At 39.2% G+C, this 24,175-nt stretch overlaps 14 protein-coding genes across 14 annotated transcripts; 6 read left to right on the top strand and 8 right to left on the bottom strand.

Moving 5' to 3' along the window:
• Positions 1 to 511: 511 nt before the first annotated feature.
• Positions 512 to 1,131, top strand: WALSEDRAFT_11805 (iron transporter biosynthesis regulating transcription factor; the record flags this gene model as incomplete). Its single annotated transcript, XM_006958670.1, has 3 exons — positions 512 to 587; positions 641 to 733; positions 962 to 1,131. Coding segments are annotated over 3 exons (339 nt in total), but the record flags the coding sequence as incomplete, so codon positions are not given.
• A 757-nt stretch (positions 1,132 to 1,888) lies between these two features.
• WALSEDRAFT_32893 (hypothetical protein) lies at positions 1,889 to 6,768 on the bottom strand. The gene is made up of 7 exons (XM_006958794.1): positions 6,182 to 6,768; positions 5,517 to 6,134; positions 4,276 to 5,435; positions 3,864 to 4,229; positions 3,675 to 3,818; positions 3,561 to 3,627; positions 1,889 to 3,514 (listed from the first exon to the last, which is right to left on the bottom strand). The coding sequence occupies exons 2-7, from the start codon at positions 5,903 to 5,905 to the stop codon at positions 1,993 to 1,995; spliced, it is 3,648 nt and encodes a 1,215-aa protein (XP_006958856.1). The 5' UTR covers positions 5,906 to 6,134; positions 6,182 to 6,768; the 3' UTR covers positions 1,889 to 1,992.
• Positions 6,769 to 6,916: 148 nt separating this feature from the next.
• On the top strand, positions 6,917 to 9,431 carry WALSEDRAFT_57755 (hypothetical protein; the record flags this gene model as incomplete). The annotated part of the gene is made up of 4 exons (XM_006958793.1): positions 6,917 to 8,686; positions 8,727 to 8,812; positions 8,861 to 8,939; positions 8,985 to 9,431. 4 exons carry the CDS (start codon positions 6,917 to 6,919, stop codon positions 9,429 to 9,431), a joined length of 2,382 nt encoding a protein of 793 aa, XP_006958855.1.
• Positions 9,432 to 9,526: 95 nt separating this feature from the next.
• On the bottom strand, positions 9,527 to 11,876 carry WALSEDRAFT_29096 (heat shock protein; the record flags this gene model as incomplete). Its single annotated transcript, XM_006958792.1, has 3 exons — positions 9,527 to 10,540; positions 10,586 to 11,005; positions 11,055 to 11,876. 3 exons carry the CDS (start codon positions 11,874 to 11,876, stop codon positions 9,527 to 9,529), a joined length of 2,256 nt encoding a protein of 751 aa, XP_006958854.1.
• Positions 11,877 to 12,204: 328 nt separating this feature from the next.
• On the top strand, positions 12,205 to 15,646 carry WALSEDRAFT_69327 (hypothetical protein). Its single transcript, XM_006958790.1, has 5 exons — positions 12,205 to 12,349; positions 12,398 to 12,814; positions 12,866 to 12,966; positions 13,017 to 14,931; positions 14,979 to 15,646. Exons 1-4 carry the CDS (start codon positions 12,296 to 12,298, stop codon positions 13,546 to 13,548), a joined length of 1,104 nt encoding a protein of 367 aa, XP_006958852.1. The 5' UTR covers positions 12,205 to 12,295; the 3' UTR covers positions 13,549 to 14,931; positions 14,979 to 15,646.
• On the bottom strand, positions 12,236 to 15,646 carry WALSEDRAFT_60618 (LETM1-domain-containing protein). The gene is made up of 5 exons (XM_006958791.1): positions 14,979 to 15,646; positions 13,017 to 14,931; positions 12,866 to 12,966; positions 12,398 to 12,814; positions 12,236 to 12,349 (listed from the first exon to the last, which is right to left on the bottom strand). Exons 1-2 carry the CDS (start codon positions 15,630 to 15,632, stop codon positions 13,690 to 13,692), a joined length of 1,896 nt encoding a protein of 631 aa, XP_006958853.1. The 5' UTR covers positions 15,633 to 15,646; the 3' UTR covers positions 12,236 to 12,349; positions 12,398 to 12,814; positions 12,866 to 12,966; positions 13,017 to 13,689.
• Positions 15,647 to 15,818: 172 nt separating this feature from the next.
• WALSEDRAFT_69325 (WD40 repeat-like protein) lies at positions 15,819 to 16,927 on the bottom strand (the record flags this gene model as incomplete). Its single annotated transcript, XM_006958789.1, has 3 exons — positions 15,819 to 16,720; positions 16,766 to 16,843; positions 16,893 to 16,927. 3 exons carry the CDS (start codon positions 16,925 to 16,927, stop codon positions 15,889 to 15,891), a joined length of 945 nt encoding a protein of 314 aa, XP_006958851.1. The 3' UTR covers positions 15,819 to 15,888.
• Positions 16,928 to 17,305: 378 nt separating this feature from the next.
• Positions 17,306 to 19,192, bottom strand: WALSEDRAFT_46633 (DEAD-domain-containing protein). The gene is made up of 2 exons (XM_006958788.1): positions 18,783 to 19,192; positions 17,306 to 18,734 (listed from the first exon to the last, which is right to left on the bottom strand). Exons 1-2 carry the CDS (start codon positions 19,162 to 19,164, stop codon positions 17,371 to 17,373), a joined length of 1,746 nt encoding a protein of 581 aa, XP_006958850.1. The 5' UTR covers positions 19,165 to 19,192; the 3' UTR covers positions 17,306 to 17,370.
• A 2-nt stretch (positions 19,193 to 19,194) lies between these two features.
• On the top strand, positions 19,195 to 19,943 carry WALSEDRAFT_60616 (hypothetical protein). Its single transcript, XM_006958787.1, has 3 exons — positions 19,195 to 19,227; positions 19,274 to 19,631; positions 19,675 to 19,943. The coding sequence occupies exons 1-3, from the start codon at positions 19,225 to 19,227 to the stop codon at positions 19,740 to 19,742; spliced, it is 429 nt and encodes a 142-aa protein (XP_006958849.1). The 5' UTR covers positions 19,195 to 19,224; the 3' UTR covers positions 19,743 to 19,943.
• Positions 19,602 to 20,273, bottom strand: WALSEDRAFT_69322 (snare-like protein; the record flags this gene model as incomplete). The annotated part of the gene is made up of 3 exons (XM_006958786.1): positions 19,602 to 20,010; positions 20,056 to 20,193; positions 20,242 to 20,273. The coding sequence occupies 3 exons, from the start codon at positions 20,271 to 20,273 to the stop codon at positions 19,758 to 19,760; spliced, it is 423 nt and encodes a 140-aa protein (XP_006958848.1). The 3' UTR covers positions 19,602 to 19,757.
• WALSEDRAFT_38960 (uroporphyrinogen decarboxylase) lies at positions 20,259 to 21,529 on the bottom strand (the record flags this gene model as incomplete). The annotated part of the gene is made up of 3 exons (XM_006958785.1): positions 20,259 to 21,284; positions 21,332 to 21,391; positions 21,437 to 21,529. Coding segments are annotated over 3 exons (1,121 nt in total), but the record flags the coding sequence as incomplete, so codon positions are not given.
• Positions 21,530 to 22,010: 481 nt separating this feature from the next.
• Positions 22,011 to 22,924, top strand: WALSEDRAFT_46626 (hypothetical protein). The gene is made up of 2 exons (XM_006958783.1): positions 22,011 to 22,170; positions 22,217 to 22,924. The coding sequence occupies exons 1-2, from the start codon at positions 22,094 to 22,096 to the stop codon at positions 22,443 to 22,445; spliced, it is 306 nt and encodes a 101-aa protein (XP_006958845.1). The 5' UTR covers positions 22,011 to 22,093; the 3' UTR covers positions 22,446 to 22,924.
• WALSEDRAFT_60614 (hypothetical protein) lies at positions 22,442 to 22,924 on the bottom strand. The gene has a single exon (XM_006958784.1). The coding sequence runs from the start codon at positions 22,903 to 22,905 to the stop codon at positions 22,492 to 22,494; it is 414 nt and encodes a 137-aa protein (XP_006958846.1). The 5' UTR covers positions 22,906 to 22,924; the 3' UTR covers positions 22,442 to 22,491.
• A 33-nt stretch (positions 22,925 to 22,957) lies between these two features.
• Positions 22,958 to 24,137, top strand: WALSEDRAFT_60613 (GPN-loop GTPase 3). The gene is made up of 3 exons (XM_006958782.1): positions 22,958 to 22,979; positions 23,029 to 23,827; positions 23,877 to 24,137. Coding segments are annotated over exons 1-3 (837 nt in total). The 5' UTR covers positions 22,958 to 22,977; the 3' UTR covers positions 23,913 to 24,137.
• Positions 24,138 to 24,175: the final 38 nt, after the last annotated feature.

Raw genomic sequence — 24,175 nt, 5'->3', positions numbered from 1 at the left:
GACTCTCCACTACGGATCAGTTTACTGCATTATCTTGATCGAGATCAGCTGCACGTTTTATCTATCAGACCGAAATCCGATTGGATTATCAATCAGGGCTAACTCGATGGGTAGTGAATCAGATAGTAGGGTATGTAAATTCGCCACAATGGTATACTACTACGCCAGCTCTCAAGAAGAATACCGCAGGGCAACGGCCGATAAAATTTTATCCGGGCAACCAAGAAAGATCAGTGGGCCGGATTTGAAGCGATATAAAGATCGCAGAGATCGTAAAAGATATGGCTTATAAAAGGGAAATATTTTTTAAATAACTATAATATCTGATTTCTTATTTGTCGAGAACGATTCCCACGAGCTTCTCTCATCTCGTCCCTTACTGCCATAATCTCAGAAAATAATGCAATCGCCTGGATCGACGCAGATAGACACAGCGAGCAGCAGCAATCTTAATCTGATAACAAAATCTGATAGCCCGCCTATCGTGACAGATGTCAGCAATAAGACGACCTGTTCGAACTGTGGTACATCGAATACACCGCTATGGAGGCGTGGTCTTAACGATCAGACCTTGTGTAACGCTTGCGGTGAGTCTTCTCTTACCTTATCTAAAAACATGCACTGATAACGATATGATAAGGTCTTTATGAAAAGAACAGAAATACGCCGAGACCGACAACTTTACAATCAACCACAATTAATCAATCAGACATCAACAAGACTTCTGGTAGCTGTCCAGGCGGCGGTTACTGCAACGGTACAGGTGGTACTAGCTCCTGTACTGGTTGTCCAGCGTTCAACAACGCTCAAAGACATCAGCTTAATAAAGCACAAGAAATGCAATCACTAGCTAACAACCAAAGCATTGATTCTGCCCCTCCTTCATCTTCAGTAACTCTCCCAGCACCTTCACAAAAAGAAAGTGAACAGCAATACTTCCAATCGCAGCAACAACTCGGAGCATTACAATGTGCTAACTGTGGCACAACTACCACCCCCCTTTGGCGAAGAACCGACGATGGTAAACCGCAGTGTAACGCCTGTGGTCTTTATCAGAAGTTACACAATGCACCAAGACCAGTACACATGAAAAAGACGATAATCAAGAGAAGGAAAAGGGTGCCGTCATCTGTACCTAATCAGGTTCCTTTCATGCAATCGACTCCACATGGTATACCAGCAACGCAGGCGTTGCAGCAAAACGAACATGACGCAGCTGTTACTTTGATGGGTATCCAGGAGGGTGGTTTGGTTTCTACACCAGCTAAACGTAAATCAACATCTTCTGCATCCTCTGATGAAATTATCGGAAGTTTCAAAAATCCTAACACCGTACAACCACCAACAATGGATAGAAGTCAATTAGAACAGCATTGTGCTAATTTAGAACAACAAAGACAAAGTATTGAAGGACACTTAAATTCTATCACCATATCATTGCAACAAGCTAGATCTCAGTTGCATGATCTGAATCAACATGAAGCCCAACAACAACAATCACATCAATATAAGGTTTCTAATTATCAGAATCAAAGTGCTACACCTCCACAACTGCCATCAATACCACAATTTGAAAGAATCCATCGAGTGGCGTCTAGTCCAGCTAAAGATCCAGACGTTGAGAGGTATCAATCCATGCCTGTATCAGATCCAATCCCAATAAAGAAACGTAAGAATGGTGAAACTACAACATCACAGTCATTTGCTCCTTTTTTCCAATTACCACCAATAAGAATTCAACCACTTAAATCATCGGAATGATGTGAAGCTATATAAATTCATCTAACTATTATTATTTTGACACACGCAAAGTAGTCTTTTATTAGCAGCAATCTACAGAACATTCAGAAACTTGTTTTAATTTTAAGTTTTGACGATAAACATGTATAACTTTTCTAAATAACAATAATATTGTGCAATTAAATATGACTATCAATGATAAATTGGTAAGAGAGATGCAGATAAAAGAAATAAATATAAATTAATTACTGATTAAAGACCTACTATTGACTTCAGTTCATCCTCTTCACCTGATTGCTTAACCATTGAAGAGAAAATCCCATCTGGCTTCAATAGAAGATTTTGTGGTGTGTCAAATTCACTTATAAGACCTCTCTCTAGAACTAAAATCTTGTCATAATCAATAATTGTACGGAGTCTATGAGCAATCGTTATAATCGTCATATCCTTGAATTGTCTACGGATTGTATCTTGAATATAATTATCTGTCATTGAATCAATCGCAGATGTAGCTTCATCTAGGATTAGAATTCTTGAATTTGTTAATAAAGCTCTAGCGATGGCTATTAATTGTCTTTGACCATTTGATAAGTTACTACCACCTTCAGCAATTTGAGCCTCTAATCCACCTAATTCTGTAATATGTTGTGCTAAATCTGTTGACTCTAATGCTCTCCAAATATCATCATCTGAATGAGCAGCTTCAGGGTCTAGATTCTCTCTAACGGTCGCATCAAATAATTGAGCATCTTGTGGTATAATTGCTAATCTTGATCTGAGATCTTTCAAACCGATTGTTGAAATATCTATACCATCAATTTTAATTTCACCTGAGAATGCTTCAAGGATTCTGAACAAACAGAGTGTTAATGATGATTTTCCTGCACCTGTTCTACCAACGACACCAATCTTTTCTGATGGGTTAATCTTAAGATTTATATCTCTCAAAACTGGATTTAAATCTGGTCTATACTTTGCTGAAAAGTTGTTGAACTCAACTGCACCCTTTTCTGGCCATTCACTTGATGGTCTGTTGTCTTCAATAACTGGTAATGCTTCAGGTTCAAGTTGTGCCAATTCGTAAACTCTTTCAACTGATACGATATTTTGTTCAACTTCACCAGCGCATCTAACGAACCAATTTAATCCACCTGTGATTTGCAATGCGTAACTAATACATAAACCAACCAAACCAGCATCTAAGTTAAATCTCTTTACGCTGGTTACTGCAAATAAAGCAGTTGCAAAAATAACAGATGATCCAAGTACTTCTAAACGCATAGCTAACCATCTATTGATAGACATAGCAGGTAAAGATGCCATCAAATTTCTATCCATTCTGAGTGTCTCTGAGGCAATAAATCTTGATTGTTGTCTAAATGCTCTAATAGTTGGTAAACCGCCCAAAGATTCTTGGAACCAACTGAAAATTGGTGATCTTGAAACTGCATCTAAACGTTTGATTTCTCTTGATGTTGCGAGATAAAGTTTCATAATCCATTGATAGAAGATTGATAATGGAATGATCATTAATAAAAATGGTGGTAATGCACCTCCGATAACGATAACGATTGAAATGACAACAATGAGGGTTCTGAAGAATCCTGAAATCACTCTCACAAGTACTTCATCAATAACTTGAACATCACGAGAGAACCTATTAAGAATGACACCAACTGGGGTTCTTTCAAAGTAACCCAATGGTGCTCTCATGACTGCGTGGAACATATTGTCATGTAAGTGCTTAGATGTCTTAATTGAGCATACCGCCCAGCTAGAAGACATGTCAGCAAAGTAGATATACACTACGATCAACTTACAGTAGGTATGCAGTGATGAACATGAAGATGGATGAGAGTATACCACAAGTGAAATATTCGAGGAGATCTATTAAGATGTTAGTAAAAGGATGTTTGTAATCTTTATATACTTACACTTGAAATCATGAGCCTCACCATTGTTGTTGGCTTCACCCCATGATCTAAGAACAATAGAACCAGCAACCGAGAATACTTGAATGAGACAAGCGCAAACCAAGAAAGCCATGACACCCCAGAAGGAACTTGATTCGATGTAGTCTACAGATTTGTTAACAGATTTGTTAAAAGGATTATCCAACTCACTTTTGTAAACCTCTGACTTGATGTTACCTCTGCCCATTTGTTCCTTAGGTTGTGAAGAATTACGCATAGCTTCTAAAGCAATTCCTTTAGCCTTATCAATCGATACAACAGATGCACGACGCATGCTAAGCGACATTCTTTTCTCCTTAGGACCAGTCTCTTCAGCGCAAACACCATTTACAACATCTACCTTTGGACCTTCGTTTTGTTCATCAACGAATAAAGTATGTGATTCTTCATCAATTTCACCATTGACGAGTGTAGTTTCACCATCAGTTTGAGGGGTGCCGTTACCATTCGCATCATTCATTTCATTGAGTGATGTGCCAGATGAAGAAGTCGTTGAAGATGAGGTACCGCCTTTGCCTACAAAACGTTAACCTACATGTTAACTTCTACAATTTCAACTTACCTAATTTAATCATGAGCTGCCATAATTGTCCTTGACGTTGAATTGCAGACAAATAGGAGTCTTGTTCGAGTATAACACCTCTTCTAAGCATAACGAGAGAGTCAACTTGATCAAAGTATCCAGCATTGTTGGTGGAAATAATTCTAGTCTTATTTTTGAGTATACCAGTGTGACCAATAACGTTGTTCCAGAGATGTCTAGCGACATGTGCATCTACAGCGCATAATGGATCATCAAGAAGGTAAATATCCGCACGTGAATACACAGCTCTAGCCAATGCTACTCTGGCTTTTTGACCACCAGATAGAGTTATACCTTTTTCACCAACTTCTGTCATATCACCTTGAGGTAAGAGTTCCAAATCGTGTACTAATGCACAGGACTCTATAACAAGGTTGTAGAACTCTTCATCAAATTTATGACCGAAGAGAATGTTTTCTTTGACAGTTGCTCCCATAATCCAAGGTGATTGTGAGTAGTATGCGATAGTACCTTTGATATTAACTGAACCTTCAAACTTGTGCATTTCACCAAGAATTGCTTGAACGAGTGATGATTTACCATCACCTACTCTACCAACTAAAGCAATAAGCTCTCCCATTTTAACGCTAAGATTGATATCCTGCAATGTTGGCATAGTTGAATCGGAATTCCATGCGAAGTCTCCATGACTAATTCTGACAACTTCCTCACCAGAATTGATATCTTGTGGAATTATTTGCATCTTTGCATCAGGATCCAATTCACCGGCTAATAAGAAGTCTTTGAGACGATCAACAGATACTGCTGACTCAATTGTCGATGTTAAAATGTTGGAAATCATGAACAATGGGAATGAAAGTAACTGGAAGATAGCCAAACCAGGGAAAATCTTGTCAGATGTGAGTGGTGTTGGTGATGTAATAGAATAAATCCAGAAAGTTGTGAACGAAACCAAAAATGGAGTGACCATCCAGACGAAGTTGCTCAAACCATTAACAATACCAATCTTTTTCAAGAGTTTCAACTCCTCATTGTTACGGATTTGAAGAAGTCTTTGAATGAATGAATCTTCCCATGCGAATAACTTGATCGACTTAATGTTGGTGAGAAGTTCATTCATAACGTGGGTACGCTTGTCCTTAATTTTCATCTGCTCAAGAGACAATTTTTTGACATATCTCGCGATAACAGTAGTAACTGGAATTGATATAATCATGACACCGACACCAACGAATGATTGCCAACCCAAAAGATCATACAGCGAGAAGAAGGCAAGTACGATTTGGAATGGACCAGACCAGAGAATGTGTCCATAAGTGCAAAGATCGGTTAACCTGTTGGTATCTACAGACATGAGGTTGACAACATCACCGGTTGGTCTTTGAGATCTCTCGTTGTTTGAGAGATGAAGGGACTTGTCGTACAACAAGTTGACTAAACCTGCTCTGACTCTCAAGCCAGTCATGAAAACCAATTGGAAGTATTGATGTAAGAAGGTAGATTGGGAAACTGCTGAGAGGAACATAACAGCAGCTAAACAATAACCTTTGATGAGAGGTTCTGGTTCGTCTGAGCGTTGAGAGTTGACAAAGCGCAAGAGACTTTTGAGTAATTGAGGTTGAACGAATGTAAGGATATCTTGTAACATTTTAAAGAATGTAGCGTAAACGAGATAGTCTTTTCCGTATGCCTTACAAAGGGCAAACCATAACGATGGTTTTCCGCTTGATTTTGAAGTTTCATGAACCCACTTTTGTTTTAAATTGCGTCCAACGCGCTCTGAGTGTTCATCATCAGGTAACTCCCAGAGATCTTCCTCATTGATGTAACGCTCTTTGCCTAATTTGAGAAGTGGGGTAAGCCAAGAGAAGGAGCATCTGTAGGGAGAGTTAGTCTATTACAAAGGAAAGTGAATCACACTCACATTGAGTAAATAGATGCATCTTGGAGCGGGTCAGCTGATGGTGGATAACCAGGACCTAGGGATTCGACGATCCAAATGAAAGTAGTGATTGCGAGAGTTGCAATATGTAAATCAATACTGATGTTGTCGTAGTTGCTAATGATAGACGTTCTCAGTTTGAGTAAATTGGATAAAATGATGACTGGGTAATAAATCAATAGAAGGGTTGATGGTTTATTAAATCTATTGTGATGTATAATAGATATGAGAGTGGCCAAAGTGATAGAAAGGAATTCTAAAATCTGACTAACGCTCTCTATACTATAATCTAACGTATCAAACAATTGCAAGATGAGTAGCAAATTCAAGGAGAGGTAGGAGATAAGCTTCAAGCCATACTTGAGTTTAGAGTTAGGTTGATTCCTTACTGGATGTTTTGAGCTGATGATTATGTCACGTATGCTTAGTAATATGAATGCTATGGATGGTAAACTAATGAAGTTTAGATTCTCATAGCAAATTGTACTATCAAATTCACGCGATTTGCTAAATAATGAGTAGCCCTCTTTATCGTTACAGAGCAGCTGTCTCATATTGTTGATCGTCCTGGAGAAGGCTCCTTTCTGGGACGCGTCAAATGATAAATGACGGAAACGGTTTTTTAGACTGATAAGAAATTTTTAATAAAAAAATCTCGTTATAGACGCTTTGTTTGTAGTTTCTTTATTAATTTCATTTACCCCTCTGACGACCAACATGGATCGTTACGTTGAGTTGATCGACACTTCTATTTCTACAGTTCTGCACAATGAGAGTTATTTATTCACAGAACAAGAGTTGGAATACTTCAAGCTGTACACTTCACTTTATTATAACCACAAACTCTTTCTGAGTAGGTTGCTCAATAGGCAGCCACAGAATTGGCACAAGTTATCTAAATTCGATTTTGGCTTCGATGTCGAGGAAATTATAAATGACTTAGTTATACATCAATACGATAACTCATTAGATAACGATTTGGCCCTGGCTATCATTCAGTCGCTCGATTTAGCACGTATAGAAGGCGATCAGGATGCCTGGAAGGATCTCAATTTTGTACAGTCAAACGAATACCTTGAACTTCCCACTACATCAGTTGAATATGTACTAAGTATATGTAACAATCAAGACCTTATCACGATATCTAGAAAGTTCAACTGTCTTCCTAAACAACAGACACGTAAAAACATGACAGACGCGATACTGAATACTTCAACAACACAATCTACATTGACTAGTAATGGAAAATTGTCCTTCAATACCTCTGGTAATCTTCTAAACCAATCGTTATCACTAAAGCAATCAATAATAAAGCAGATGGATAAAGTTATTCGCATAAATCCACCAATCCATAACTTATTCAACAGGCTTGCGTTTGTGTATTCCCGTCAATCGACTCTCTTTTCACCCCCGCATCACCTACTGTCAACATTCAACAAAAGATACTATCCACAACCAGAGCATAAACGCACGATCGCATTTGCCAGCCGAGCAACTCTTATAGAATTTATTCATGCTCTAAACTTAGAAGCTGAATTTGATCAAGCACTCGAAGAGAAAGACTATGAAGAAGCACAGCGTGTAGCTGAATCAATTCTCGATAGATGGCGTGATATGATACATTCTAACATAATAATCAAAAATTGGCGCGCTCGATATTCAGCTGGACATGTATACACCCGTTTGGTTCACAAATTGTCAGGAATTTACTCGCGTAACAAACGCTATGAAGAGGAAGTCGGCCTATTGCGTGAGCTACTCGCTCAGCGAGTCTGGCGATCATCAAGAAGAGGGGCTTGGTACTCTCGACTAGCACTCGTCCTAATGACGCATTTCAAGAACACAGAAAAGCTCTCATACTACTTGAACGAAGCACTCAATGTATGCGCTGAAGCACTGATGGATCAGGATACCCACGAGATATACAAACCAGATCTCTATAGACGTATAACCAGACTCGAGAAATCGAAAGTATTTAATCTTTCACAGGAAGACAGAACACCAGTTTTGAAGCTACGCAATCCAAACAAAAAATTCGTATATGCTGATAGAGACTACTCTACGATGACAACACATTCTTTTTGGAAACCTTTCTTTCCAGTCGTGGTACAAGATGGTGAAGATCCAGTGGATACACTACGAGTTGAAGATATCGCACTTCAAGCGTACAATATCGAAGGTTGGAAAGGTTTACATACGGAAGGCCGAATAATTCGTACAATCTTTGTTTTGGCATTATGGGATATCATATTTGAACCCATTGAAGGGGCTTTTGAAACACCATTCCAAACCGCTCCTTTGGATCTCAGCGATGGCGACTTCTACCAACACAGGAGGGAGTCTATCGAGAAGCGACTTGAAGAAATACAAGAGATTGGTGCAAAAGACCTCGTCAGTGAGAGGTATGATGCTGAAATTGAGAAACGTACTTGGGCAGTTGCTGTTAATTGGGATTACGAGAGAGAGGATTTGGTAAATCTTACAGAGGTACGTATTAACACCACGGTGTTTTGTCTAACTCTGTTAGTGCTTCGAAGGTCGCTGTCTGGCTCAGATATTCCGTGTTTTGTGCCAGGATTGGGATAATCGCACAGGTGGGATGCCAGACCTTATGTAAGAGATGAACCTTTATATTAATTCCCTCAACTAAAACAAATACAGTCTATGGAGAATGGACAGCCACACTGTGAAGTTCGCTGAAGTCAAAGGACCAGGTGATACACTCTCAGAAACACAAAAAGTAAAACATCCCTAACTAGATAATATAGTCTAACCTGAGTAATAGGTCTGGAATGATGTACTTCTTTCGACTGAATGTGAAGTGGATGTTTGTCATGTAGTAGCATCAAATGTACAAGACGAAAAGGACCAAATAGTCACAAAGAAATTCCAAAAGAGTAAAAGCGACTCAAAAGACTCACTTTTACCATCAATTGTTCGCATGAGACGTTCGAAATCAGATCAAAACGTCAATCAGAAGACCATAATGCATAGGTCAATTTCAGAGCAGCCACTTACAGCAAAGACCAACGAAATACTCAGGAGGGACATGTCGATGCCACCACCCGATATTGGTAGGACGCGTACGCCGTCTGAATTGAACATAGATATACCCAAGACGAGATCAATGAGAAGAAAATCTAGTGGCATATCAACTGCCTCAAAAGCAACCAAGAAACCTCGTGTAAGATCTGAATCATCAATCGAAAATTATTTCAACAAATCGTACTAAAGTTACTGTATAATATGATGTTGTAAAATATTAATGCATTTATAACTTATGACAATGAGTAATTAACTAAGTGGTGGAAAAGAATAAAAGTCCTTCTAATATTTGTGTTGATCAGGATCATCATGATCATCAGCTCTTAGAGATTCTTCGTCTTCAGCTTTAACGTGCTTCGGAAGTGCCTCATCTAATGGCTTTGGTAGATGGTTATCAATGATTTCCACCTGTCCATCACGCATGACAATCTTTGCAGTTTCAGAATCACGAATAGATCCTTGAATTATCTTCTTTGCAAGTGGATTGGCTATAGTTGATCTTACAGTCCTCTGTATAGCTCTAGCGCCATAGGTCGATGAATATCCAACTTCTGCAAGATGATTAATGACATCTTCGCTAACGTCCAACGACATGTGCTTCTCCCCTAACATAGAGTTAACTTCTTGGATGCGAAGTTTGGCAATATCCTTAATCGATTTGTGGTTCAACTTGTTGAAGACTAATATATGATCTAGTCTGTTGAGTAATTCTGGAGGGTAGACCTTCTCTACCCTTTCAATGACCTCCTTAGCTGCCTCTTCTGTGACATTCTCGTCTGGACCAGTCGATTCAGGTCTTGTGAGTATGTCTGAACCAAGATTTGATGTTGCGATAATTATTGTATTTCTAAAGTCAACCTTTCGACCTTGGCTATCAGTCAGACTACCTTCGTCGAGCAATTGCAGCATAATATTGGAGACATCCGGGTGGGCCTTCTCAAATTCATCGAGTAAGACGACAGAATATGGTCTACGTCTTACAGCTTCCGTGAGTTGACCTGATTCCTCATATCCTACATATCCTGGAGGGGCACCAACTAATCTAGATACTGTATGCTTTTCTTGGTATTCTGACATATTGATATTAATCAATGAGCGCTTTTCGTCGTTGAACAATGCACCTGAAAGGGCCTTCGATAATTCAGTTTTGCCTGTACCAGTTGGTCCCAAAAAGAGGAAAGAAGCGATTGGTCTGCTGCTTGACTGAAGACCTGCTCTTGAGAGTCTAACAGCATCAGCTACTGCCTTAATAATATGATCTTGACCGACGACTCTCTCAGCTAATTTATCTTCCAACTGTGTTCTTTGTTAGTAAGTAGTAATCTCAGTTTTAGAACATACGTGAAGTAGTTTCTCAATTTCGCCCTGAAGGAGATTGCTTATTGGTATACCAGTCATACGGGAAATGACTCTAGCGATGTCGTCACTGGCAACTCTATCCTTTACCAATAACATAGTTGTACCTTCTTCGGCTTGCTTTTCTGCGATCTCGATGTCTCTTTGTAATTGAGGTATGGACTCGTAACGTAATCTCGATGCTCGCTCAAGATCACCGTGCCTCTGAGAAATCTCAAGATCGATGAATGCCCTTTCGAGCTCTTCTTTGGCTACTTTAGCATCGGAGATTTTGGATCTCTCATCATTCCATATCTTTGTCAAATTTCTTGACTCCTCTTCGTATTCCTTGAGTTGCTTCTCCAAAGTTTCTTTACGTTCAACTGATAATGCGTTGTCGTCGTTCTGTAATGACTGCAATTCGATCTAGGAATGATGTTAGTTAAATGCATTTAGTAAAAATACACATCCGTACCTGAATTTCCAGTATATCCCTATCAAGTTTAGCTAATGATTCTGGCTTACTCTCCTGAGCTAAACGAAGAGTAGAGGCAGCCTCATCAACGAGATCTATCGCCTTATCAGGGAGGAATCGATCACTTATGTATCTATCACTATGTTTTGCAGCAGCCACGAGTGCATCATCTCCTATAATGACACCATGGTGTGTTTCATATCTCGATTTTAGACCCCTGAGGATAGAGATTGTAGCGCCCAAACTTGGTTCTTCAACTTGTACTGGTTGGAATCTTCTGGCGAGTGCGCCATCTTTCTCTATCGTTTTACGGTATTCATCTAGGGTAGTTGCACCGACAAGTTGCAAACCACGTGCTAACTGTGGTTTAATGAGATTTCCACCGTCAATACTACCTTCTGCTTTGCCTAGATTGAGTAGAGTGTGTAATTCGTCGATAAAAACGACGATTTTTCCTTGCTCTGCTTCAATATCAGCTAATAAAGCTTTGAAACGTTCCTCAAATGAACCCCTAAATGATGCACCCGCAATAATGCCAGCAAGATCTAAACTGAGAACTCTACGTCCTTGTAATGATTCAGGTACCTCATTGTTAACGATACGTTGTGCTAAACCTTCAAGGATCGCTGTTTTACCGACACCTGGATTACCGAGAAGAACTGGATTGCTTTTAGTTCTGCGTGACAGAATCTGAATTGTTCTCCTTATCTCGTCATCACGGCCTAATACAGGATCCAACTTTCCGGATTTTGCTAGTTCAGTGAGATCTACGCTGTACTGCTTGAGAGTATCACCTTTGGATGGTGCGCCACCCATATTCATTTTCATACTTTGGTAACGCTTCGTTAATGAAATCTGAGGGGGATTCACATTGATAGATTTGAGTGCAGGTCTAGCTAGTACGCTAGTAGCTAAACTACGTGTGGCTGTAGCGCGTATATTGATTCGTCGAGTCAGCATAATGGTGGTTAGAAAGAGAATGCGTCATCTGGTTTATCATCTAAGAGAATGTTGTCGAATGTTGTCGAAGGATCTGCGTATAATCTGAGATGATGTAGACTATTCGATAGTCTCTTAACTCTCTCTACTTCTATTACACGCTTACCAGGCAATGAGAAGATAACTCCGAAGAGAGAAGACAGACTATTTTAGTATAGAATGAAAGAACAATAATACAAGCTAAAGGGTATTATAATTGTAACATTTTCTATCATAACTTCCTTACTAGTGCACGTCCATCAATGATTGTTACCGGTATTGCAGTCTCGCTAATTGCGATTCTCTTAGGGTTTGGCGTGAGTTTAACGCGTATTTATTAGACATTTGTTCAACGTCTTCCCCAGACAATTCCACTTATGCAGGTCCTCGACGATAGGTTCAAATTCAACTTAGGAAGTTCCTTTGATGGATTGAGAAAGACGATATCTGAATCTAACATTCCGATAATTGAAGCACCTTCCAGTACACCAATAAGAGAAGTAAATAGCGCGACTTTCCTTATAGATTTAGTTCGAATTGGTTATTCACACGCGAGATTACAAAAGTTCAGAATAGTGAGCGCGTTATATGAGCATAAATATGATAAGCTCGCTGAATTTGTCAATCAAATTACTCTATGGCAATTGCTTATGGTTCTTGCTGGTGTATGGTTGGTTACAGCTATCACTTTCTTCTCATGCGTTATCAACAGCAATGAAGAGCCAAAATCATCGGATAAGCCTACAGAAAACCCTTCAGAATGGCATTTGGATAATAAAAAAGTGTGTAACTTCATTTCCTTCTCAAACAATATCTAACGACATCATCATTAGACTGAATACTCAAATCTACTAGTTCCTGATAACACAAGTGCGAAATCAAATGCTGAAGCGCAAGATAATGCATTAGGATTGGATATTGATAAGAGTGAATTGTAAGACATACTTAATTTAATACTGCGATTTCTTAATTCTATTTATATAGACCTGTGCAATCAACTATTACAAAATCTGAGCTTGCTGAGCCTTCGTTTGTCCAAGAGGATGTATATCAAACACCTCAAATTTTCTTGCCAAATGAGAATATAGAATCGGATAATGTGTCAGAAGATAAAGAAGTAAATGCTGTAGATATAGACGACAGTGCTTCTATTCATTCATCAAGTACATTAGAAAGTCAAAAATGGCAAGAGCCAGAAGATACTTACAAAAGGATTTCAAGTTACAGCACTCAGAGTCAGGATTTCGAACATGAAAACCTATTCACGAAATTAGAAACTGAAGAGGCACCAGCTATGGAGACACCTACGAAGCAAAATGAGACCACCTTACCAGATAGCAACAAATCGCAAAGATCTCAGAGATCACAAAAAGCTAAAGAAATTGTTAGAAAAGTTAGCAGAACACCATCAAAGATGATGAAAAGAATGAGCAGTAATGGTGGCAGCGGAAGCACCAGTGGTGGCTTAAAGAACGCTAACGCCTTCACAGTTCTAGACAACGACGTTAATTCCTGACTACCAAGCCCATCGCAATTAGCAAACAAACGAATGTTGTAATGACCCGTAAGACAATCATAATGATTAAATCAGAGTGATGGATATGTATTTTATGAGCATATAAATAAACTATAAATGAGCGTGTTCCTTCTAATAAACTTAATGAACTATTTCTTCCTTCTTGATTTTGTCATGCTTTTCATTTCTAATTTCGTTACCTTGGTCGACGATCTTCTCAGCTGAATCATCTAAAACAATACCAAGACCTTCCTCTTGAGCCAATTCAACTACGTCGTCGAGCATAACTAAACCATCTTTATCTACGTCTAATTTGTGGACGATGGTGTCAATGACTTCCTCATCTGGTGAGTGTTTAATAACTCTTAAAGCTTGTTTGAGATCGTGGATTGAAATTTGACCAAGATGGTTGACCTGAATGAGGTTAAGTTGTGTACCAACTTTTTCATCGTAATCCGATAATTGCGTATCAATCTTTTGAATCATAGATTTAACTTGCTTCTTAACGTTCTCGTTAGTCTTGTCAATCTTCTTCTCTTCTTCAGGTAAACCAGCTTGAGCCTCCTCTGCTTGTTTTTCAGCTTCACGAGTTTGCTCTATGAGTGTTTGCAATTCTTCTCTTTCTTTAAGAACTGATGATTTGGCAGAAAGAATAGACAAAGCTTGACCCAATTCACCCAATTGTTCTGGTGTCATACGTACATCATCCTCTTGCTTAATGGCAGAATCTGGTAACAAGTTCTTAGCTTTCTCCAATTCTTCTTCCTTTCTAGCTTTCTCAACTTCTCTTTGAGCTTGTCTTGCTTCAACTTCCTTTTGCTCTTGTTCGGCTTCATCTTCAATAAGCTCTTCTTGTTCTTGCAAGACATCCAATTTTTGTTTGTAAGTTGCTTCATCACTTACTTCTAATTCAGCCTCATTGAGAAGAACATCAGGAAGACTACATAAGGTTGCTTCAAGGCTTGCCATAACTGAATCACCGAGATGTGCAAAGTTGAAAGCCTTTGAGAGGACCAATAAGACACCAGAAATTTCTTGTGTAGTGTGTAATTCAACCCATTGGCTAAGATCATCGCGTAATCTTGCATTAGAGTGAGTAGCTACTCTAATACCTCTAGATTGACAAGCGTGTTGTAATTCTGAAGTAGAAAGTGATTCAACGCCTTCCGCTTGTATCAAAACGTCATCTCTCTTAAGGTGTTCTAATCTTCTTCTAATATGGCCTCTCAAGTAGTTGTCTGTACCGAAAGCATTGATGTTCATGTAACGACACATTGAAACGAGCTGTGGGCGGCTGAGGTTGTCCAAAGTAAGATCATTGTTAAACAATCTAGCGACCTTGACAATATCGCTATGGGATGGGTGTTCGCCTGTTGTTCTTATCTGAAGATGTAATTAGATATGACGAAAATGGACAATGTGTAACTAACCTTTCTGAAAAATTCCTTGAATTCATCGCTGCCGGTGACAGATTCCGATGCTCTAATACCAGATTCCTTAATTGTCTCTTGCAAGAATTTGGCCATTTCCAATCTAACTCTAAGTAACTTTCTCTTCTTCTCATCAGCAGCGAACTTGTCTTCGAATGTGGATGGCAACATGTTAGGGAAAAGCTTGAGTGCTACTGGTAAGAGAAGTTCCATGAATGGAATCAAAACGAATGGTACGAATGGGATTAATCTGAGGATATCGGATGTTGTACGCTTAAGTTGACGTCTCTCTCTACGTGTGAGAGTTTTTCCTCTTAATAATCTTGCCTGTAATCTTGCTGAAATTCTAATTTCTTTTGCTAGCAACTTCGATCCATGCCAATAGTGTTGAGCTTCGTGCTTAACTTTACCCCAAACTCTAGTGGATAATGGCTCAGTTGTTAGTGCCTTAGATTCTTTCTCTTCTTTCTCGTTTTTGCCGTTATTTGCTGAATAGAATCTGAGTGATACTGGAGTTGTCGGCTTTGACAGCGCGAGTGGCTCTCTGATCAAACTGGATGGATAAGGAGTCAACAAAGGACTCCTCAATGCAATACTCGTAGTTCTAGTGAGCGCTTGTGCGTTTACACGCATCGGTAACCGTCGTAACATCATCGTCGTAGAAATCCAAGAGTGTTACGAGTTCATAAAAGGTTGTTATAGAATTTTGATATATCCATAACTTATATTAATAGGCATTCGATTCCTGTATATGTCCTCCAATTTGTACACTCAGCTAATCCACTAACTTCCCACAAAAGCAGACGCTTTAAATAATAATATGTAATGATATATACAGTATAAGTTAATAGATATTTCCTTTTCACTTAGAACACCCAATCAACAGGCGAAAATTTTCTCTAACTAATAACTAATTAGCGCGCCATAAACCATATGCACGACCAGGGTTGGTTTGCCATAGACGAATAGTTCCATCTTCCGATCCACTAGCGAAGTATTCTCCATCTGGACTATACTCTACAGCGTGAACAGGGCCGTGATGTCCCTTGAAGCAATCGAGTTCATTTCCGCTGTTGAAGTCATAGATTCTTACCCAGGTATCATCAGCAGATCCGACTACGAACTTATCCATAACAATTGGGTGTAAAGATGCGCAACTTGGTTTATGTTTAAGATTGAATTGCTTGATAACTTGGCCAGGCTGTTTGGCGTTGAAGAAGTAGACGGTATTACCCGCAACTGCAACCATCATATGGGCACCAGCCGACCATTCGAGATATACGAGAGGTGAATCTAATTGATAAACCTGGAATGAGCGCTTAGATCTAAGATCCCACCATTTTAAAGTACCATCTTCAGATCCAGAGACTGCCATTGCTGCATCCTGCCACAAGACGCTCTTTATCGTGCTACTATGCGCGGATGAATCCTGATCAGAAGTTTGTAAGAATGTTGATTGTTCAGGTGCGCTTAAATCGAATAAGCGCAACAAACGCTCGTGTCCACCCGTCAAAATGTGGCTGCCATCTGGTGATATAGCTGCAGATCTTACTATATGTTGATGAGGGAGTGTGTGGATACATGTACCGTTGTATGTATCCCATACTTTGGCTGTGAAATCCGCACTAGCTGTTACCGCTAAAGTCGTATCATGGCTTAGTTTAGATGACCATACAGCACCTTTGTGTCCTAGGAATGTACCAATCCAATCGCCGGTCCAATCACGGAGCATAGGATTACCACTAGAGTTTTTGTTTAGATTTACGTATCAGCAAAGCTATACTCACTCTTTACAAGAACTTATTAAACAGAACGTGCTGTCTGCCTGTAGAACAGAGAATTGTAGTTGTACAACTGGACGCGTACTTGAAGTAATATGTAAGTAATATTACTTTAATAGGCAAAAATACCCACTGTCCAGAACATGTGAGTGGTATAGAGCGTGACATTTTAATATTTTTTGATAACGTCGTTGAGAGAAGACTATCATGGGGAAGAAGAAATTTATTAAGGACACGACAGCGTATAACGATTTAGCACTCTCTATAGCTTCACAAGTGGATAAATCATCGTCAGACAAGTTCGCAAAAGCTGTAAGTACTCGCTGTCTTCTCGGGTAGAATTAACAGTCAACTAGAAAAATAAATCAAATGAAAAGCTACAAAAGCAACAGCAGAAGAAATTGAAATCATCGACTACAAATCAGAACTCTCATTCTCGTGCAGTAGAGGATAAAACTTTGGAGTTGGAACAACGAGCAAAATTACGCAAAACAAAGAAGCGTTTGAAAAAGATAAATAAAGATATAAATAATTCTAATAATGATAACAAACCGGATGATAAACCTAAGACGAAGAAGAAAGTTTCATTTGCATTGTAATTTTATAGACCACTAGCGACTCCATTGTGTACCATTCTTGTTATTTTGTTGTCTATATGCTCCTTTATCAACTCCTTGTTTGTTGTATTGTCCAGTCTTGTTTGATCTTCTCTTCTTTGGCTTGTCTTGTTCATCTTGATCGTCGGATTGTTCAGCTGCATCTTCAATCGCAGCTAACTCTTCATCATCGAGTCTATCCATACCTTTACCTTTCTTGCCCGCGGTATCCTTCGATGTCTTAAGACTATTGCCTAATGAGATGTTCACCTTTGGAGGAACTGAAAATCCGAATGCTTTTGCAACCTTCTTCAAGTCAAGTCTGTTAACATCGAAGATCTTCTTCAATGAGTATGATGCGTATGATTGTAAGTAACTTCTATAACCGTCCTTGGCTGATTGATGTAAGTAGTAATTCTTATTAATCAACTTCTCTAATTGAGTTTGAACATTCGCGATCTTCTCCTTAGGGAAATTGTACTCGTTTAATGGTACCTTTGCAGTTTTCAAGAACCTCAAGAAACCAAGTTCAGTTGGTAAGAGGAATAAGAGTGATTTACCAGCTTTACCAGCTCTTGCGGTTCTACCGACTCTGTGAATGTAATCTCTTGGATCATCTGGTGGATCAAATTGAATAATCCAATCAACGGCAGGTATATCCAAACCTCTTGCTGCAACATCTGTGCATAACAAGATACCATTAGGAGCGTTGCAGAATTCGAAGAAAGTGTTTGTACGCTTCTGTTGCTTCTGCTTACCGTGAAGATCCAATACAGGAATATCAATATAGTTAAGTAATTCACCGTGATATTTAACACTATTGCAGGAACTGAAGAAAACAATGACCTTCTTTTTGAGGTTTTTCTTCAAGAAAGTGAACAACAAGAGAAATCTCATATCTGATTCACAAACGACGTAACCTTGTTCAAGTTGCTCATTTGTGGCAGCAGATCTTTCTTCGTGTACGTTAATATAAAGTGGACCTTGTCTTAAAGAAACTCTAGCGAGATCTGTAACTTTTGTGGTTTGTGTTGCACTGAACAACATTGTCTGTCTGTTCTCGGTTGGGAGAATCTTAACAATTTGTCTCATTTCCTCTTCGAAACCGATTTCAAGAATTCTATCAGCTTCGTCGATAATGAGTGACTTCATATTTGAGAAGACGAAACCTTTTGTATTTTGTAAATGATCGAGAAGTCTACCTGGTGTTGCGATGATGAGGTTAACACCTTTTTGGAGCTTATCAGCTTCAGCTTTTCTGTTAGCACCTCCCATGATGATACCGAATGTTTGATTATGGTTTTTCATGATATCTTTTGCAACACCAAAGATCTGCAAAGCTAATTCTCTGGTAGGTGAAATAACGATAGCACCAGTACCTGTAGTAGAAGTTGAGTGAATGTCTAATTATGCAAAAAAATGCTCACCATTTCTCGGTTTGAAGTGCAACCTTGATAGCATTTCAATAGCAGGGATAAGGAAAGCTAAAGTTTTACCTGAACCTGTGTGAGCAGCACCCAAAACATCCCTACCAGCCATGAGTGGCGGGATAGTCTTTGCTTGTACTTCAGTCATTTGTGAGAAGCCCATTTCTTCAATAGCACTTCTTGTACCATCTGTGAGATCTAAATTACTAAAAGAGCATTGTTCAGGTGTTAAATCTTGATAATCAGTGTTAGTTTCAGGTAATTCAGGTAATTGAGTGTCTTCTTTTTCGCTGATTGCGGTCTCTTCTGCTGGAGCTTTCTCAGTCGCTTTGAGATCCCTCTTCCTTTTCTTTTCTATCTTTTTTAATTCAGATTTATCCATTTTAGAGTTGATCGTTTTTCTGAACTGCTTACGTCGTCACCACAAAGTAGAAAATATTAAATGGTGAGTAAAATATAATAAATTTGGATATATTCTAATAACTATCAAGTCTAATAACGTTCAATTGCTTCCAAGTCACTCAAAGAACACTACAAACGTCAATAACCTACACTCAGAGTACAACGTACCAGATAGTCTCAGAAATGGTTTAGAATGGTCACAAGTACATCAAGCACCTCAGCATCCTCTTCAACAGCGTCTAGATGGTTGGTTTGATCATCAACAGCTCATGAAACTCAAATTGGAGAGAAATACATACGGTTTAGGTACACCAATGCGTAAAATGATGGAGAGAAAGTTAGCTTCTAGTGATGTTTCAATGCCGGCTATAGAGGATCCACGTAACATTCAAAAGGAGGTCTTAGATGGCGTCGATGATCAGATCACGTTTGCTGACGTACACAGAGGTATGTTCATTCTGTCAAAATAGACAATTCTAACGCGTTATAGTAATGGAGAAACCTTCTGCTCCTACTCTAGACATCCACCACCAGATGGAACGTAAGATCAAGTTGTAAAGAAGATAATGTAAACTATTTTATACTTTTAACGATATATTCTACACCTTTCCTTAAATTCTCATTAGTGACACGTTCATCCGTCATATTAACCAGTGGATTCCTAACAACCGCACTGTTGTATGGTCCAGCGTAGATTAACTCGAGGTATTTCGTCAGATTTGGACTATCTCTGTCAGTTATTAAGATGAACTTTAGATTACTAGCTGTTTCGTGTATATGCAGCTTATATTGACTCGTTTTGAACGTTTGGAAGTGCTCGTCATCGCTGTCCAGAGTAAATCACACATTTTAGAGGGGAAAGAACACTCACTTTCCTGCTATCTTTCTCACTAGACCTCTCAAAGAGAATACAACACCAAATATCAACTTCTGCTCTTCCTCCTCAGATAAATCCTTCGCTGGCTGCTGATAGTGCTGCCATCTTTGGCTATGTATACACTGGCAGCTTCTGTAGATCGCATATTAGCAGCTACTTATATCTACTAATGACGCCCACTTGTTGAAAATATAAAAAGAATGCACGACCATAATGGTTGTTATCAATGAAACAAGTAAATAAATAAAACACAAATTAGTCCTTCGTATACTTTTGAACAGCTTCCAAGAAAACTCTCAATGATTCTGGCTTCACGCCTGGTGTGATACCATGTCCAAGGTTTGATATCCAGCCTGGTGTCTTCCTCTTCTTAAATTCTTCAACAACGACCTTTACTTGCTCATCAATAGCTTGGTCGTTTGCGTACAAAATGTTTGGATCAAAGTTACCCTGTACTGCATTAACATTCTCGCTTAAATTCAACGGTGAAGTCGTCCAATCGAGACCGATAACGTTGTATCCACTATCTTCCAAGAGAGGTAATACAGTATGCGTGACTCCCTTTGCAAATACGATAAGTGGTACACTCTCAAGGCCTTGTTCTTCGCACTCTTGACGTACTTCTTTGCTAATTTTCCTTAAAAATGGCAATGAGAATTGCTCATAATGATAATGACTAAGCTCACTAGCCCAGCTATCAAACACCTGTAATAATTGGGCACCCGCTCTAACCTGTCCGACGAGGTATTTGACGATAACGTCAGTCGTACGGTTAAGGACATCCAAACTAGCTTCTGGGTAGTCGAACAACCATTTCTTAGCTTTTGAGAATGTCTTGCTGCCGCCGCCTTCGACCATGTATGCGAAAAGTGTCCATGGAGCACCTGCGAATCCGATTAACGGTACGCGTCCGTCAAGTGTCTTCCTCGTGAGGCTGATAGCTTCAAATACATATCCGAGCTCTTTGTCGATATCTACGTGTTCATGCAGACGCTTTATATCGTCTGGAGTATCCAAAGGTGCGGGGAAATGTGGTCCTTGGGCTGGTAACATTTGAACTTCCAATCCCATTGCTTGTGGGACGACGAGGATATCTGAGAAGATTATAGAAGCGTCTAATAAACCTTCATAACGTAATATAGGTTGCATAGTAATCTCACACGCTAATTCAGGTGTTTGACAGATTTCGAAGAACGAGTGTGACTCTCTGAGTTTTCTGAACTCTAAGGGGGTATTGGTGAGTGCTTATAGCGTACAGTTAAATACTAACCTGGCAGGTACCTCCCAGCTTGTCTCATTATCCATGTAGGTGCTCTCACTGTCTTCTTTCCTGTCTTCTCGTTAATAAGAGGACTATATAAGACTATAGACTAACCAGCTGCAGCTTGTAATATCAAATCATTGCGTAAACTTGGGAAGTCTGTCGATCTGTGTATCTTGTAGTTGGACTTTGATACAGTGGTCATTGTGATGATAGAAGAAGGAATAAAACGTATAAATTACATAAAATTGGTTAAATATTACAATTATTTTACTCTATGAGGATGCTAAGTGTCGTTTTTGATAAATTTGATTATTTCTCTATGCATTGGCTTATCTGAGTGAGCTTTGTAGTGCGCCTTAGAACTCAAAAGTGGCTGTAATATAAGGTAAACTAATCCGTTAGACTTCGTTAGACTTCTGGTATAAATTCGTGTTTCTTTGTTGTGCTAAAACCCAATAGCGACGATAGGTGCTGAGTCAAACTAAAAGTACTATTAGATAAAGCGTATCTGTCTCCTGAATTAGAGAGTTCAATTTCACGCCTCTCTCGGGCTTCCTTCGCTGGGCATCGCGGTAATGAAGAATCTGAGCTGCTCCCAACTAGCGTCGTTATTAGCGCAGCTGAGAATGTTAGGCAGAATATTGTTGATGTAGTCGTTGAGCGTGGCGATGGTAGATAATTTTTCATTTTCCCGCTATCAGCGTTCTAGAGAAGATCCAAGATAACGTCCACTTGATTCGCTACAACGACTAGAAAATAAAATAAAATATGCCAACTGGTCCAAGTAGTAGGGTATTAAGGGATATCTACAGAAGAGAGACCGTCGCTAGGAAAGAGGTACAGAGGTGCGCTTAGCAGTCTTCTATCAGTGTATATCTCATTATAACACAGGAGAGCCTATCTATACGTCGCTAGAAACACAGAGTTACCTTTCCAAGTACGCCACCAAGCGCAGCTCTCTTTGAACGCCATGGAATCAGCTTCCAGGCCAACGATGATACGCAACAGATGCAAAGTTACTGGTAGAGGCGCTGGTCTCCAGCAAGGATTAACCAGATTCCAATTTAGATTACAAGCACTGAGGGATGAATTAGAAGGTGTACATAAAGCCAGTTGGTAGTCATAAAATAGTCATAAATTCCTTTTGAATACAATTATACAATTATTCACTTCTTATCTGAGTGTCCAAGCGACATTCCAGGGGCTATGCTGTCCCTAACGATCTGTTTCAGCTCCTTAGCTTCTGGGAATCCACCCTTGATCTTCCTATCCCAGAGTAGCTTTGGTGGGTTGTTGTCGCTATCAAACAACCAAACTCTGAATCTACCAGCCGTAGATTCTAAATTACGTGGGACGAGACTGACGGATTGTACTGTTGGTGGTGGGAACGTCAACAATAACTCAGTCGTCAACCACTGTGCTCGAGGCTGCCATCTACACCTATCGCAGTACTCTATCTTGATGATAGGGTATTCACCAACAGGCGCTTGAAATGTCTCTGGGTTGAGTGCGTCCAATTCAGCTGGCTGGAATGTGTTCACAGGATCATTTCCATCTATTCTTATTCCTGGTGTCTGCATTTTTTTATCTTGATTGTTTACTAAGAAGTTGTTTCTTATCCAATACCGTCATCTCAGCTCAAGTGTGTGAGAATGTAAATAAAAAATCTAATTTATTATATCATTTTAATAATTACTCATTAGGGGTAAATACGCTTTATTAGTCTCTGGTCCTGCAGGTGCAGGTAAATCTACGTTATGTTCAACTTTAATACAGCACGCTAGCGCGAAGAATAGGAATATACATTTATTCAATTTAGATCCTGCTGCTGAGAACTTTGATATTGAACCTGAAATTGACGTTAGAGACCTCATAAGTTTGGAGGATGTCATGGATGAACTCAATTTGGGTCCAAATGGTGGATTAATCTATTGCTTTGAATATCTAATGAATAACTTAGATTGGTTGGAAGAGCAATTAGGTGAATACGAGGATGATTACCTCATCATCGATTGTCCAGGCCAAATTGAGCTATACACTCACTTTCCATTGATGCAAATTTTGATAGAAAATTTAACGAAATTGAATATAAAGGTTGCTGCTGCTTATTTATTAGAGTCGCAATTTATGGATGATATATCAAAATACTTCGCTGGTGTCTTATCTGCTACATCTGCAATGATTAACTTGGAAGTTCCTCACATAAATGTTATGACAAAAATGGACCTCATTGGTGACGATAATGTAGTCACTAGAGGTAGAAAGAAGAAAGACCTTGAAAGGTTCTTAGAACCTGATCCAGACCTCATTGATCAGATAAATACAACAACAAATGAAAAATTTCATAGATTAAACAAATCAATAGTAGACTTAATAGCTGATCATAATCTAATTCAATTTATACCTTTAGATATTACAAATGAGGATACGGTAGAAAATTTATTGTCACATATAGATAATTCAATACAATATGGTGAAGATGAGGAGCCAAATGAGCCAGCGGTGAGTGGAAGATATTTCTATAATCGAATAACACTAATAAACCAACTAGGACCTTGATGATGGAGATTTCGATGAGGAGTTTTAATTTCCGCCACCAGAAACACCTCTAAACCTCTTTTTTGCATCCAACTGTTTTCATTAACATAAATTATTCATTGTTTTACTATAATACTCAACTAGATCGTGTTTGCATTCCATATATGCCAGTCTGAGCTGTTGACACTCCTCTGGTACTTGACCTTCTCTTAAACACTCTTGTGCAGTCTTTCCTGAAGCTAAGCATTCAGATTTACTCAGACAATCGGCTAACAAATCACGAAGCTTCCCACATGCGCCCATCACTCTTGG

The sequence above is a fragment of the Wallemia mellicola genome (assembly GCF_000263375.1).
Source record: "Wallemia mellicola CBS 633.66 unplaced genomic scaffold WALSEscaffold_12, whole genome shotgun sequence".
Lineage (NCBI taxonomy): Eukaryota > Fungi > Basidiomycota > Wallemiomycetes > Wallemiales > Wallemiaceae > Wallemia > Wallemia mellicola.
Note: the sequence above shows the minus strand (reverse complement) of the source record. Positions and strands in the feature narration are given on the sequence as shown.